The following is a 16078-nucleotide window of genomic DNA, read 5'->3' as shown; positions in this document are numbered from 1 at the left end:
ACCTCTACAAAATAATTGTCACCAGCCAACCACAATGGGGGTCCGATAAAACCAAGCATTCTAACTAACTACACAACAAAAAGTTAAGACAACTTTTAATATAAGTCCAATTGGATTCTTCTGAAAGAAGAAAGCCATAGTCATATACACCTAGGATGCCTCAGGGGTGACTAAACCTAATTTTCATTTTTGGGTGAACTAACCATTTGATGAGAGTATGACAACCAGAAAATGAACGGGATTCATTGGGATTGGGGGTGAATGGTTTGGGACATTTTTGGAAAACCTCTGAAAATTATATCTGATAATCCCGGGTTGCTATGGTCACACAGGTTTGTTTACGCATTAAACTCGTGGCCACGAGAAAAACATGTCGTTCCCTCAACATAAGAAGTCGTGGCCACGACAAATATAACGTTCCCACGAGTTAATATTTCCCGGCCACGACAAAACTAAGTGAACTGACCATGTCCTCTGTAGTTTACTTATAAAGGACATTTTTTTCTCCTCCAAAATAAGAATCAAACATCTTCATAATGAAGTTTTTTTTACAAAGTTTCAAAGTTTTTTTTTTTATAACTATACTATAGCAACAACTATAACTACAACTATAGCTATTGTAGGTATGTACACACAAAGGAAAAAAAGATAAATGAGTTTCAGAGCATAGTTATCTGATTTGAGAAGGCGGGACAAACTGGAAGTCCCGCTCTTTTAAAGAGGAGTGGCTTAAAACTTCCCTTACTAACTGCTACCACTTTTCAGTCTTTCAAGCTCTCTTTCTCTATCTATCTTTAACCGTCATCTGTCTGTATTAGATGACATACTCAAGAACCATCTAGGAGTATCAAACCCTCATTTTTCTCTCTATATATATGTTGGGTGATCTATTTGTTGCCTACACTGAAGATTATTAATTAAAGAATTAAAAGGTAAGAAAACTACATTATCTCTCGAATATTCTCTCAATAGTAAGTCAGTACAAAACAACACAGTTGACAGTGATCTAACGGTTTCTTTATGTAAAGTCACTAGTTAATAATTCATGTGTTTCTTAATTAACTGTTAGTACCATTCATGAGATCTTCTCTGAGAAGGAAGTAGGGAGACCATGTGGCACGTGGCATCTATATTACCGAAAGCAGCTATAATTCATGACAGAAGCAGCTCAGAGAACTATCACACAATTGTATGTAGGTTGACATGGATCTTTAAGCTGTTTCTCCATTTAGAATTATTGTATATTACGCGTTTCTCATATAATTGTAATGGCTGCTATTGTACAGACTACTATGCATATATCTAGAACGGTTCATTTGACTAAGAAAAAGCTTACATTTGAAGATTCCTTGTTTACAAGGGCACTTATGGTTGATATGGGTTATGAATTGGAATATTCATCACTGAGCATATTCTCACTCGTATACTTAAATACTCAAACAGAAATTAAAGATTCACAGGATTCACGTGTGATGTAGACAGGATGTGGGGTGAATTGAGGTTCAATTGAGGTGATGGAATAAGGTTGAGTATTAGATAATCCATCTCATTTCCACTATGCAATGAATTCCTGTAGCAGTTTCATTTTTCACACATTCAGAGCTTCGAAAGCAACTTTACTGGTTTAAAATGTGTCATACCTTAGTTACACTTTAGCATAAAGGTGTTTAACGCCAACAGTATGTGATGGTACTTTGTGACTGCATACCATTTCAGTGAAAGAGTCTGTTCTTGTGAGATATCACAATGTGTATCTTGAGTTGGATCACTGATGTTGTTCAACTGAATTTCTCTAATTTGACATGTCTTCTTAGCCAAGTTACCAGAAAATAACAATAGATGATGTTTCCTAATAAGTATAGACCATTAGACTTTAACATCGAGTTTTTTGACTCCTGTGTAAATCTTTGTTTTACCCACAAGGCAATACAACTATAGATGGCTGTGAGTGGGAGCCACATGTGTGTGACTAACTAGTCATATACGTTAGTTCCTGTCTTTGTGTGAGAACATCCTGTTTGATGATGATAATAACACAGCATTTTTAATATTCATCTTTTTATTATAGCTAAAAGTAAACACTTGTGACCAAATGGCCACATTTCTGCAAACACTGGTATAATCTCTTGAGAGAGAGAGAGAGAGAGAGAGTGTGTGTGTGTGTGTGTGTGTGTGTGAGAGAGAGAGAGAAATGCCTTTGCCTTCTTTGATATTATGTAAATGTATACTTTTGCTGTCCTTAAATGGATTTACAGTATATTATCAGGATTATCTCTTGTGCTACATGGTTTAGTCTCTGTGAAGATTCCTAGCGTTTATTACAGTATCTGTATTTGGTAATTCTGCATCATGCTTCTCTTTGAAACTACAATATACAGTATGTGACAACACAAAGCATTACTGTATATTATATATACGTGATGTTTTCATGATAGACGTGACATTAATTGTGATAATACTTTTTTTTTAATTAATGTATTCTTGTATGCTATTATGTTTAAAAATAAAAAATTTGAAACAAAAACAAAATATTGAATTTGCATTAGCAACAGCAAATAAAACAAAGTCAACAATGCTTTGATAAATATAACTTCAATTCAGGCAAACCCATGCTTACATTTGGCCAGCCAAATATTTATAATCTGACATGGTTTAGGATTTTCATGTCAAATATTTTATAGCAAATAGCCTATTATATAATAAAGATGAATGGGAGACATTTCTTCTTTTTTATTTTTTACGTTTTCAACAACTAGAGGTGCTTACAGAAAATGTTAAATAAATTAATTAATTAATACATAATTGGTGGCTTTCTAATATAGGCCAGTAACATTGGGCCAAGATGTCCCTTGTTCCTTTCCTATCAACTGGGAATTTATAGAGAGAAAATGTGTCTATACTTTTTTTGTTGTTTTCATTTTAGATAAATTGTCTCTCAATAGCCAACATAGAAGATAAAGAATAGCTTAAAAGCAAACTGTATTATTAAAGATTAAATTGACTCAAGAAAAAAAAAATCACACTTTCTTTAGATAAGCATGACTTAATGAATCAGGAAATTATAGGAGAGAGCAGGATGAGTTGAGCCAGTGTGTTTACAGTGAGCACATGACAGTAATAGGTCCAACTTAAATATGTACACAAATTTCAGGATGTGGTGCATCCTTGGGAAAAACCACTTTGGATCTAAAATAATCTGCTTTTAGAACATGGCTTTCCAACAAAAAAGTAGTCTCTTGGCTCAACTTGCCCCAGTGTGGGGTAAATTGAGCCTTGGGAGAGGGTAAGTTGAGCCACATGGAGTTAAACTGTGCCACTAATTTTGTTGAACTGAACTGAACATTTTCACTTCATCCTATATCAAAGGGAGAGACATTCAATAAAAATGATTTCTTAAAATCTATGTGTGAGCCTTGTGATGGACTGACCGTTCATCCAGGGAGTTTCCCCTTCTGTGGGTCCAGCTTCCTGCGACCGAAATAAGGACAAAGAGGTATGAATAATAGAATGGATGGATGGATGACTACTTAAAAGTTTTATTCAAAGGTACAGTTCACAACCTTGAAGTCATTTTTTTAAATTATTTTCAGAACAAAATAAAGTTCAAACTAAAGAATGAAAAAAAAAACTGCAATTGACCTTACAGAATTGGGTTAATAGTACTCAAAATCCCATTTATAAATGTTGTAGAGGAAAACAGTTTCATAAACTTCAATGGCCAATTTTCATAAACATGGCCTAATTAAAATTTTCAAAACAAAACCAAGTTCAAAACAAAGAACAAATTAAAAAATCTTTGTTCTAAAATGAATGAAATATCATGTAGAATTACAGTAAAATAATACTGTATAAGAAGGGGTAAGCCATTGGCTCAAATTACCCCACGCCTACCATTTTAACAAACTTGTATTATCGAGCAGTTTAGAGTTAAAACATCATGCTAACATTTTAGCATCATATTACTTCCTTTAGCACAAACATGTGATATTTTTTCAGATTTGTCTATAATTTTCCTTCAACACACAAAAATCACTGTTTTTTTTTTTTTACCTAAATCTAATTATTAATTATTCCATGGGCTTCCCTCCATCACATGGTTGATATCACCAATTTTATTTTAGGTTGTCCAGAAACAAGGGGTTGGCTCAACTTACCCATAGGCCCAAATCACCCCGCTCTCCCCTGCCTTGCAGAACAAGTGCATGCAGGTAACCTTAAAAAAGCCCTGATCTTCTAATCTCATTACTTACCACAACAGACACACGTGTCTGGATTACTAACCTTGTGGGGACTCTCAGCTGGTGTTATGGTTTTTATACTGTACAAACACAATATTCTACACTGTATATTCTGAAACTGAAAAAGTGAAAGTGAACTATACATCATGCTGTATTCTGCCCTATGCACCAACATTACACCTAAATTTACCCCTCACAGAAAACTTTCTGCATTTTTGCATTCAAAAAAAAAGAAAACTCGTTCTGTATGATTTATAAGCTTGTTGTTTATTTTATGTTATGATTTATAAGGAAACAATGCTATAAATGATAAATAAAGGAAGTTAATTTTAAGGATTTAAGTTAATCTGTACACATTATTTAATTTATGAAGTAAAAAATAAGATTGTAGTAAATGTAATGAAGTAAAAATGTCACGCCCCTGGACTCATTATGTAATGTTTTCATTCCTCGTGTTCTCTGTGTGACCTAGACCTAGTGCTTCTCTCCCACATCACACCGTAACAGAAATCAGGTGGTGTGTTTCCGCACGTTTTGTTTTTCCTTTTGTCAGTTTTTGTTTTATTTTATGGCGATCCTGCCATCTTCTTCCTCCTGCTGGAGCAGAGGAGCCTTTTCCTCGAGGATCATATAAAACTATTCATTGAACTATTCATTGCCTATGCACTTTCTACAAGACCAGCCAGAATGACGAGTGCAGAGCGTGGTTGTCCGGAATATTGCCACCTTGGTGGAGTGGGTGCTGGTGTCTTGTGCATCGCCTCTGACTGTGGACACCCCACCATCTCCCCGATGCATGGAGTGCAAGCCCAAGCTCACTGCTGATAGAGAGCAATAGCCTGCCGCGACCTCTTTCCATCATCTCCGCTGGTCCGTCCAGCCCTCCTTTGAGCTTGGTTTCCTCGTCCAGCCCTGAGGGGGCTTACGATCCTCCAGTGCCTGCTCTTAGAATGTGCCCTCCACTGCCTGCTCCTCGAAGATGCCTGACCTATCACCTGCTCCAGCCTCCTCCACCGCTGTCATCTGGCAGCCCCTCTGCTTGCCCTCAGCCCACCATCTGTGCGCTTGATTCGCCAGGAGTCTGCCACTCTCCATCGGCTTCATGGCTGGAGGATCCCTTGTCTCCGCCTCCAGGCTCCGCCTTGGCCCTTCGACCCAGCGGATCCATGGCTCCTAGCTCCCTCCACTCCACCATGGCCTGTCAGTCCATCAGCTATGCCGGGCTCCATCATCCCTCCGGCTCCACATTGGACTGTCATCGACCATCCGCCGCCCAGGGACTCCACTTCGTCCCTCCATCCCTCAGGCTCTGTAAGGCTCCTCCTGCCCTCTGGCTCAACCTCAGTCCTCGGTCGCTCTGGCTCCACCGGGGCCTTCCGGATCCCCGCCTTGGTCGATGGCATTATCTACTCCGCCTTGGCTCTCTGGATCCTCAGTGTCGCTCAGTCTCTAATCGGCTCTCCGTCTCCACCTGCTCCACCACCATTGGTCGGCCCCTTGGAGTCGTTGGCCCTTCATCCACCATGGCTCTTCCCTCTGTCGGCTCCCCCGTGGGCCACCATCATGGCTGTGGCCTGGATCCCTCCTCCCTCCATGGTCTCCTCACTGGCTTCTCCCTCAGTGGTCTCTGTCTGCTGACCCCCTCCTGGGGGTCCGTCCTCCACCAGAACCTCCACCTTGGTCCCTCCCTCCCTCTGTTCCACGGTCAGAGGTCACACCTTCTGGGAGGGGGGAGTAATGTCATGCTTCTGGACTCATTATGTTGCGTTTTCATTCCTCATGTTCTCCATGTGACCTAATTTCTGTCTCATGTTCATTGTGTCATTATGTTAAGGTGTGTTTTTCAATAACCCTCTTTAACGTTCTATGCATTTAGTTCAGTGTTTGGTTGACCGGTCTCGTCAACGTGTATGTGTGTTTCTGCCTTCACCTTATGGATTACCCCTGTGTGGATTATTAAAGACTTTGTATCATCACCTGCCTCGTTTACTTGCTTCTCTCCCACATCACACTGTTAAAAAAATTAATAAACCATAGCAGGGTTAAATAAACAAGCCAATTTGCTGGGTAAAATTAACCCAAGATGGGCATTGTTCTATATTTACCCAGCCCTTGGGTTAACCCAAATTGGGTTGTATTTAACCCAGTGTTTTTTAAAGTGTAGAGACCTCAAATAAGGGGATAGAAAATGTACACTTACCCAAAATCCTCTGGCTTCTACCACATACTTTATAACCCCTTATCCAATTTTATAGCCCACCCATATTAAACAATCCCCCCTGACCATTCTTCAGAGCTCTAATGCCTGAATTTTTTTCTCTGCCATATAATGTGTTAATGTATAAATGTACATCATACATACATACAAATCTACAAATTTACAATTTTTAACATTTACAAGAGTGTTAAGATGGATGACTTGTGCCAGGTTGTTCCTAAACACAGACACATGTTCACTCCTCCACACAGGAGTTAATCTCCTCCCTTACTCCGTCTCAGCACACAGGTGAGCTCTGAACGTCTGCTCACACAAGCTGGACAGCTTCACTAAGGCAACACAGAAACAAACTAATGAGTGAAGACTCTCTGACCTCAGGACACCACATAGCTACACTTAGAGACTTGCAATTTTATCCCACAGTGGTGAGTACTTTCTAAATGTCCGCTTCCTGTTGGAACAAAAGCATGTTTGAATATGGGTGTGTAGGGAGGTTCATGCTGTTTCAATACAGATAAAGTCTTGCATCAGACAGAAGTCCTGTTGCCAAGGCTTTTCCCACAGGCTTAACTTGCTTTGCAGTCTTTGTCTTTCATGCTTTATTTAAACACCAGTTGTTCATTTGGGCAGTGAGTTGATGGTTTGTCAAGGGTAACTTTTGCATTAACCTCTTTTCCGTTGACATATTTTACATTATAACCAAACAGCTACAGACATTCGGTGATGGAATACTGTTAAAATACACTTCACTTGAACTGTATATCCCTTGATTCACTTTTATTTGAAACAAGCACATAATAGATTGTACAGAGTATGATGGTGGTCTTAAATGTAGTGTTTTGAATGGAACATTAATTAATTTGTGGCTATAAAGCTAAATAAAGTTCAGATATTTTATATTGACTGACTTATTTTGCTAGTAGATTGACCACTAAACACTGAAATTCATTGCTTTTCGAGCTTTTGGCAAGACTTAAAGTAGTCAGAGAACCCAAATAAAGACCTGAATGAATACAGACATTTGTTTCCTAATAAGGCTATGGCCAGTCTCTTGAATGACAGATTAAGACTTCAGTATTTCCTGACCTACAAGAACTGCAATTTTTTTTACAATGGTTCCTTGTCATGCTGAGAGTGCAAGTTTAAGAAAAGATGCATCAGTCATGCTATTTGTACCAAAAGAAGCCAATATGATAAACTCATACAATTGTACAGTACATTGTATTCAGTGTGCACTTTAATGTACTTCAAATGGTAATGTTTAATGTGTACTTGCAAACAAAATTAAAGAAATAAAAGGCCACTCAAGTGTATTTTATGACTGTTTCCTAAGCACACTTTTTAAAAAGTCAAATTAAAAGTTTTACTGTAAATTGTAAATAATTGTTTTAATGATCTTTTGCAATGCTTTACAAAATTACCCTTATTTTGTTGTGTTGACTAACACACTAAAGCACATGTGAAGTACTTGATTATAATTAGTTAATTAGTTAATATATTATAAATTTACTATACCAAAACGTAAAATACTGTCCAAGTGTAATATGAGAGACAGTCATAGGCCTGCAATTCATAGGTTGATTTTCACAGTTCTGCAACACTATGAAAACATTGCTCTGTTTGTTTAAGTCAAAGAGGTCTGTAGTATTGGAGAAATCTGTAAGCATATGGCCATGCTAACCAGTTAAACATTGACCTCCTGGTTGAGTATCCCGACCAAATAACTTAAACAAAAGCAAGAATTTGGAGGCAGAGTTATAATTCACCCGACCAATGGCAATCGTGTACAGGAAACCTGTGAGAAAACAGTCAGCTGAATTTACAATAGCATGACACTTTTCTTATTTCTGCCATATCTTTACATTTATTCACATTTGACCTTTAAAGATCTGAATATATATTTAGTTTTTAGGTAATTACGCTAGTAGAGATAACCTGCATGTAATTGCACCTCCCACATATTAAAATTATAGTGTATTTTTACTTTGTTTACAGTAATCATGCTTTAATCAATGCTTCAGAATACTACCCACAACTAACCAGCCTAAATATAATGATGGGAAATACACACACTCACAGCTGTTCTATATCAAGGCTTATCTTTCCATTAGGTGTTTTTATAGCATGCAGTAATGCTCTGGGGAATGTTTTTACCATTACCTTTTCCCTGCCTTCTCCTCAACCTTGATATTTATGTGAAGGTTATGCTCCTGTTTATTTTTCAGCAAAGCATTCATGTTTTACAGTAATTTCAGTTGTCAGTAAAATGATAGTTTATCTTAGAACCTTTTTCTGTGTTTCAGATTGTGTTTACAGAGCTTGACCTTACAGACAGTGTTCTTTGGAGGATTGTTAAGTGCTGTACAGTCTAAAATGGAACTTCAGAAAATGTCAAACGGTCACCATGATCTCAGCCCTAGCAGAATTCCAGAGAATGGGTACGTTTCCACACCAACACAAGAGTAATGTCAGAAAAAAAAACTTATAAAATTTTACATGACATCATATCTTTTAGTTGACAACCTTTTCCGCTTTGAAGCAAAGCTTGGTTTGAAAGTATGTTAGATATTCAAGTTGAGAAAGGATCTTAAACTCAGGTGTTACTATCATTAAATCAGAGATCAATTTTCAATTGCATGTTGGTTTGGGCAATAATATTATATCATGTGATTGTTACATATGACTGTTTTTTAGTATTATTCATTTAGTATTATGTTTTTTCGTTAATATTTTAAATTAGCTTTTAACTGTATATTTTCGGTTTAATTTTAATTTTAGTGTAATTTTATGTGCTGTTGTCATTTTTTATAAAATATCATTTAAATATATAGTTTCAATTTATTTGTATTTATGTTTAAATTTTATTTCAGTTAGTAATTTTAGTACTTAAACTTATAAGTTTTCATCTAATATTTTATTGAATTTCAGCTTTATTAACAATTAAATTATTATTATTATTATTATTATTATTATTTTTTTTAAGATAAAAACACAGAGGCATATTCATGTTGTAAAAACACTTATATTTGTTGAAGACGTTTAGTTTGCCCCCCTGGTAGAAAACAACATAATTTGAGTTTGAGACCCCTGTTTCAAAGGCATTTATTAATACAGCATTCACAAACCTGTTGCATTATGATGCAGTGATTCAGCAGCTCAGTCATTTCCTGCATTTTCACAAAACATAATGAAACAGAACTCAAAACAGGGCAATTCAAATGTCATTGTTACTTTACATAAAAAACAATATTCCTTTTCCTTGTATTACAGATTTGATGCCCTTGAAAACATGACAGATGGGGATAACTTCCTCCCCAACAAAAGCAATGGAAAGACAGAGACTCCGTTTACAGATGTGAGTATCCAAATTTCAGAGTTGACTTCACAAAAACTTACTGAGTAAGGCTGGGTGAGACTGATTAAAATGATGTAAAACACTCACAAATATAGATGCTCCATATTACAGTTAAGTATAATGTGTAACACTAGGAATAACTTCTAACTAATCCATCCTACTAATTATTTGTGGAGTTAATACACAGAAAAAGTGAAACAACCATTTAAGCTAAAAGAACCTATTCAGATAAACAGATAAACAATTCTTGACTAATAACCGATTTATCTTTTATTCCAGTTCGAGGGAAAGACTTCCTTCAGAATGTCTATTTTCAACCTCAGTAATGCCATTATGGGCAGTGGAATTCTGGGACTGGCTTACGCAATGGCCAACACCGGAATCATCCTTTTTGTGTAAGTCAAACTACACTTCCAATCATTCATTCGCATTTGGGTTGATTTGTGCTATAATACATTCTAAAAATAAAGGTTATTGAAGATGTAATAATAAAAATGAGTTCTAGTGTTTCTTTAACGTCATCAACAATTAAGTACGGTGTGTAAATACTATTTGAGTCGAAAAGCCATCTAGTCTTTCTGGTATGTGTCCATAGTTACAAATGTCAACAAAACATTTCAGGTTCTAAGTGGAATGATGTCTCTTTTTTGGCATTTGGCTGTGTTTTATTCATTAACTTCAGTTAGTATGCAGGGAATGCATGTGCTCTGTATGCGTGTCCGGGTTTGGCCTGACCGAGCTTTAAAGCCCATCCAGCCACATTCCAGTGTGCCTCTGTACACGTGCCAGTCACAACCAGCCTCACAAATGCTAAGTCAATACAAACTCAAATATTTGCATGCTTTTTCTTGGCTGAGGTATCATGTAACATGAGCAAACCTAGTGCTAAAAATTCATTCTTTCAATTTCTCTGCCTCCATACCACGTACCATGTTCCTTAAAAATCAAGTGCTAGGATGAATTATCAAGTTCTGACAGCAGACATATTATAAAACAACAACTAAATAGAACTACGCTCCTTGATAGAACAAATGCAGTTGCTAATCCTTGTGAATGACAGGGTTTTATTTGTGTAGGGAGCTTAAACGTACAGTAACTGTGTGTCTATGATGTGACAACTGCACATGCACAGCTTACAGATCAGACCTGAGAGGGTTAATAATAGCCTGCTGTAATCTGTACTCAAATCAAAGCCTGTCTGTCTGTCTGTCTGTCTGTCTGTCTGTATATTTGTCTGTCTGTCTAGCTCAATCAGGCTTTTCAAGCAGCTTGTTGTACGAGAGAGAGAGAGAGAAGAGAAACAAAGAAAAACGTTTGCTAGTATAGTTTCAACCTCAACAGCTAAAAAAAAAACCAAACACACAACAAAACTTCCTGCCAATAAATGCAAATAGATACTAGGGGGAAGTGTTAACTCATAGCCCACGTAATCGATGGCTATTTTGTGTACTTTTACTACAGAGACTTTTGTGTGTGTGTGTGTGTGTGTGTGTGACAGTGTTGTTGTAAGTTGCACTCCAAAGAAATACACTCTCAGTTTGTCTAATGCGTCATTAATGAGATTAGAGGTTAGATTTGTGTCTCCTCTGTCATCTCTACGTCAACTGGTGATAATATCCCTGATCAAACTGCAGTTTGTGTCACCTAATCATGATTAAATTAGCACCTCTGAAAGACAAATGACTGGTTACCCTTACGAAAAATGTATTTATTCAAGTGTACTATTAGTATACTTATTTTAAACTAAAAATAGGAAAGTACGTTTTTAGTTGACTTTATGTACTTCTCAGAAATGGGCTTCTTACTTAAAATGACATTTATGTATACTTGACTTATACTTACAAAAAGTCGAAATATATTTGAGCTATTCCTAGAATCCGTGTTTTCATTATTATACTGTAGTGGGCGCTAGTACACATCTTCTGCACAGAATTTCCAAAAAAACACAAGTGAAGAAGAAAAAAGAAACACCAGATACTAACACATGTGATCTAACATGATCATCTGACATGAAACAGCATCAAAACTGTAACGTTATGGAATAAAATGTCGCCCTATGAAGAGGTAATAATTACAGTCAAGTTTTGGGGTTGTTGATCGACTCCATCTACGTTTTGATTATCATTCTGAATCCAATTCATAGTCTTTTTTTTCAGCTTTTGGTTCAAAATCTTATTTCTTAATTTTTTATGAAATACATTAAAATGTTTAAAAAATAATGCATGAAGCTAAAATAAAATGTTTTTGTTTACATGCAGATACCCTATTCTTTCTTTGGATGTTTTGTTTGTTCAAAAATTCATAAAACAAAATATATACACATTAAAATAGGGACATAGTAGTTTACTTAAAGTATGATGTAAAGTTCACTTAAAGAAAACTTATGAGTATACTTGCAGTATAAATCTACTAAACTAGTAGTTTACTGAGACTATACTTCAAAATGTACAAAGTATTTAATTAGTAAACTCTCAGTATACTTATAAGTTCACTTTTAGTATAATTGCAGTACAAATTACAAACATAGAGGTAAACTAGTAGTTTTCTACTGTTATATATAAAGGATACTTAAAAGTATACTTTCATATACTAGAAAGTGGGCCAATTTAGTCCCAAGGAGTATTGAAACAGTACACTTGCAAGTATACTATTAAAACACTGATATATGTATACTTGCTACACAAAGTATACTTAAAAATATACTTGAACTTTACGTCAGTATACTTAGTAAATAAACTTGAAGTATACTACTTTTTCGTAAGGGTAATGAGTCTGACAATCTATAAAACTAAAAGAGCATGATTAAAATAATATTTTAAAGTCATCCAAAAGTGTTAATTCTATCAACATATACTCACCTTCATGTTGTTTCAAACATGACTTTCTTCTATGGAACATAAAAAATATATTTTTAAAATGAATTAATTTAAAAATTTAAATTAATTAACGAAAGACAGTGGGATCTAGTGTTGTTTTGTACCTCTTTGACTTTCTTTGGATGGTCAAAAACATTCCACATGGAAAGTTGCTTTTTGCTGTTGTGGTTTATCTAGTTTCATAATCTGTTTGCAGAATCCTGTTGATTCTCATCGCTATCCTCTCTGCCTACTCCATTCACCTGCTTCTGAAGACTGCAGGCGTGGTTGGTAAGAAACATTATCTCTTTCATCTCCTCAGACAATCCTGATAACATCACACGCTGTGTTTAAAATCCACCTTGACTTTCTTCTGAACTTTCTGTTATGTTTGCTTGTATGTTTAGGCATCCGTGCATATGAACAGCTCGGGTACCGTGCATTTGGTCCACCAGGGAAGATCTTAGCAGCATGCATTATAACACTGCACAACATCGGAGGTAAAATTCAACATTTTACTGTTACTCTCATAATGTCAAAAAGACATCACAGCTGATCAATCAAAGGCAGGGATAACTACTTAAAGCAATATGAGCACTGAATACAGATGCACTACAACACTCAATGTTTCTTCATTTGATCCAACAGCAATGTCCAGTTACCTGTTTATTGTGAAGATCGAGTTACCTTCAGTTATTCAGGGTCTTATGAAACTGCCAGATAACTCAACGTGAGTATCAGAACATAACACTGATGCGCTGAATCTAGTGGGGTCCAAAACTGAAAGATTTTGAAAAAGATAAAAACAAATAATCATGATGTAAAATGAATGAGAACTACTGAACTATAGATTATGTACTATTTCAAGGTCACTAATCAAATAAGATAATTTGTGGCATTAAGCATGTGAAATCCTAATTCAAAGGTTAGTTGTTTGCTTCTCTTAAATACTAAATAAACTCTTAACCTCACTTGTATTACATTTTTATTTAATTTATTACTCTCTGTGTATGACTAAAACAAACTCTGAAGTGTCCATTCTGTCTGCTTTTCATAATCATATCACTCCTTCAGACATGATAAGCTGTGTGAAATATGTACATGTGTTCTCTTTGTCAGTTACTGGTTTGTTGATGGGAAGTGTCTCATCATTATTGTTAGTGTCGCCATCATTCTTCCTCTGGCTTTTATGAAACGACTTGGTAGGTTCCACTTCCTGCCTCCTTTCCTTTCATTTCATTTTGTTCCCCCCCTGTCATTTCTCATTTCAGTATATTTTATAATAATCACAATTAAGCAATTACACATCTGTGCTAAAAATCTATGTTGAGTGTCTCAAACGACGCATTTAAAATCAATTTCGTATAATTAGTATGGCATGAACTTTCTGCATTTATTTTAGGGTATCTGGGCTACACCAGTGGTTTCTCTCTCAGCTGCATGGTCTTCTTCCTCATATCTGTAAGTCCAATCTCCATCCACCTACATACAGTATATAAACACCAGTCTATATTAAAAAATGACTGTTATGTAGATGTGACAAATAAAAGCATCTCTCCATTGTTCCTTACTAGGTTATCTACAAGAAGTTTGTCACGGAGTGTTCTTTAGATCACACCTATAATGAAACGGCTGTCACTGAAAACATACACAACACTACCGACGACACATGTGAAGCCAAATTTATAACTATCAACCCACAGGTTAGAGAGATAAACTGCAAATCAGAACATATGTCCTTTTTGCTTTAGTACAGTGAATTAAACATTAAATTTTATGTTTTTTTTTTTATTCATCATAGACGGCTTTTACCATTCCCATTATGGCTTTTGCTTTTGTGTGCCACCCTGAAGTGTTGCCCATTTACACAGAACTCAAAAAGTAAGACAGGAACTGCATTCTTGTTCATTCACATTGGCTTTAAAAATCGTATTTTTTTACTGTATGTACTGATTTTTTTTTTTTTGTCTCCTCATTTCAGTCCTAAGAAGGAACGCATGCAAAAAATTGCTAATATCTCTATCTTGGCCATGTTTGTCATGTATCTGCTGACTGCCATCTTTGGCTACCTCACCTTCTATGGTAAGTGAAAGTTCACAAACAAACTAAAATACCTACACCTAGTTCTAGATCTATGGCATTTACAAAGTACCATGGTAAATAATAATCAAAGTACCAACATTTCAAGGTTTGTTATATTTGTAAATATTTTAACATTCACTGTGTCTACATATGTGTAGGGAATGTGAAGTCAGAGCTTCTGGAGATGTACAGTAAAAAAGACACCCTGATGCTGTGTGTTCGGCTGGCTGTGCTGATAGCAGTGACGCTGACTGTTCCAGTGGTCCTCTTCCCGGTACTTTCATTTTCCTGGCTCATTATTGCTTGCATATATAATATAATATATAATTCTTCTTAATCGTGCTGGCTGAGTGTTGACAGTGACTTGTTCTTCTCTAGATTCGTCGTGCCATCTTGCAGCTTCTTTTCCCTGATCAGCCTTTCCACTGGGTGCGTCACATCTCCATCGCTGTATGCCTCCTCATCTTAGTCAACCTGCTCGTCATTTTCGTGCCCAACATTCGTGACATCTTCGGCTTCATCGGTAAGTCAGATATGTCATGTAGAGGACTTTATAATGGTCACATTAATATCATTCAAATGCAGAATTGACCTGAATGATTTTTGTTTTAGGTGCCACATCTGCTCCCAGCCTCATTTTCATTCTTCCGGGAATATTCTACATTTGCATCGTCCCTAAAGAAAAGGAGCCGTTGAAATCTCGGCCAAAAATCCAGGTGAGAATCAGACTGAATGTCAGTTCACTCTTACAGATCTATGGCTTCGTTTTTTCCTCACACTCTTTTATGTTTTCCAGGCACTTGCGTTTGTGACACTGGGTTTCATCTTCATGATTATGAGTTTTACGTTCATCATAATAGAGTGGGTGACCGGAAAGAAGGTGTCGGGTGGCCACTGAAAGAGCTACAAATGGACTACAACAGTTAAAGACCAAAACACAAACTCCTGAACCTAAAACCTCTGTACCATGTTCAGTTTCATTTACTCTGATAGATATCGAATATATATATATATATATATATATATATATATATATATATATATATATATATATATATATATATATATATATATATATATATATATATATGTATATATATATTAGCATTTTATTTTTAGGTTTATTATACAATAATTGTATTTTTATTTAATACTCCCTTTTTTTAAAATATAGGCATAATAGTATTATCACACTTTATTATTTTGTCTATTATTTTATAAAATAGTAATAATAATAAAGTGCAATAATATTATTATCATTATTATTATTATTATTATATTTTATAGTTATTTAATGGGTAAAACCAAATCTCCAGGTGCTCTTTTGAGA

The 16078-nt window shown here is 35.9% G+C and overlaps 1 protein-coding gene across 1 annotated transcript; it reads left to right on the top strand.

Moving 5' to 3' along the window:
• The first annotated feature begins 775 nt into the window (after nucleotides 1–775).
• LOC132114554 (sodium-coupled neutral amino acid transporter 5-like) lies at nucleotides 776–15707 on the top strand. Its single transcript, XM_059522725.1, has 16 exons — nucleotides 776–932; nucleotides 8760–8894; nucleotides 9727–9811; nucleotides 10091–10206; nucleotides 12884–12957; nucleotides 13074–13166; nucleotides 13315–13396; nucleotides 13786–13868; nucleotides 14069–14127; nucleotides 14241–14369; nucleotides 14468–14547; nucleotides 14648–14748; nucleotides 14907–15022; nucleotides 15127–15271; nucleotides 15361–15464; nucleotides 15545–15707. The coding sequence occupies exons 2-16, from the start codon at nucleotides 8830–8832 to the stop codon at nucleotides 15644–15646; spliced, it is 1434 nt and encodes a 477-aa protein (XP_059378708.1). The 5' UTR covers nucleotides 776–932; nucleotides 8760–8829; the 3' UTR covers nucleotides 15647–15707.
• Nucleotides 15708–16078: the final 371 nt, after the last annotated feature.

Source organism: Carassius carassius, chromosome 34 (assembly GCF_963082965.1).
Source record: "Carassius carassius chromosome 34, fCarCar2.1, whole genome shotgun sequence".
Classification (NCBI taxonomy): domain Eukaryota; kingdom Metazoa; phylum Chordata; class Actinopteri; order Cypriniformes; family Cyprinidae; genus Carassius; species Carassius carassius.
Note: the sequence above shows the minus strand (reverse complement) of the source record. Positions and strands in the feature narration are given on the sequence as shown.

Coding starts and splice junctions, on each gene's coding strand:
- LOC132114554 (XM_059522725.1), top strand. CDS start 8,830: ATGGAACTTCAGAAAATGTCAAACGGTCACCATGATCTCAGCCCTAGC. Junction 10,207..12,883: donor ACCGGAATCATCCTTTTTGT/GTAAGTCAAACT, acceptor ATCTGTTTGCAG/AATCCTGTTGATTCTCATCG. Junction 12,958..13,073: donor GAAGACTGCAGGCGTGGTTG/GTAAGAAACATT, acceptor TTGTATGTTTAG/GCATCCGTGCATATGAACAG.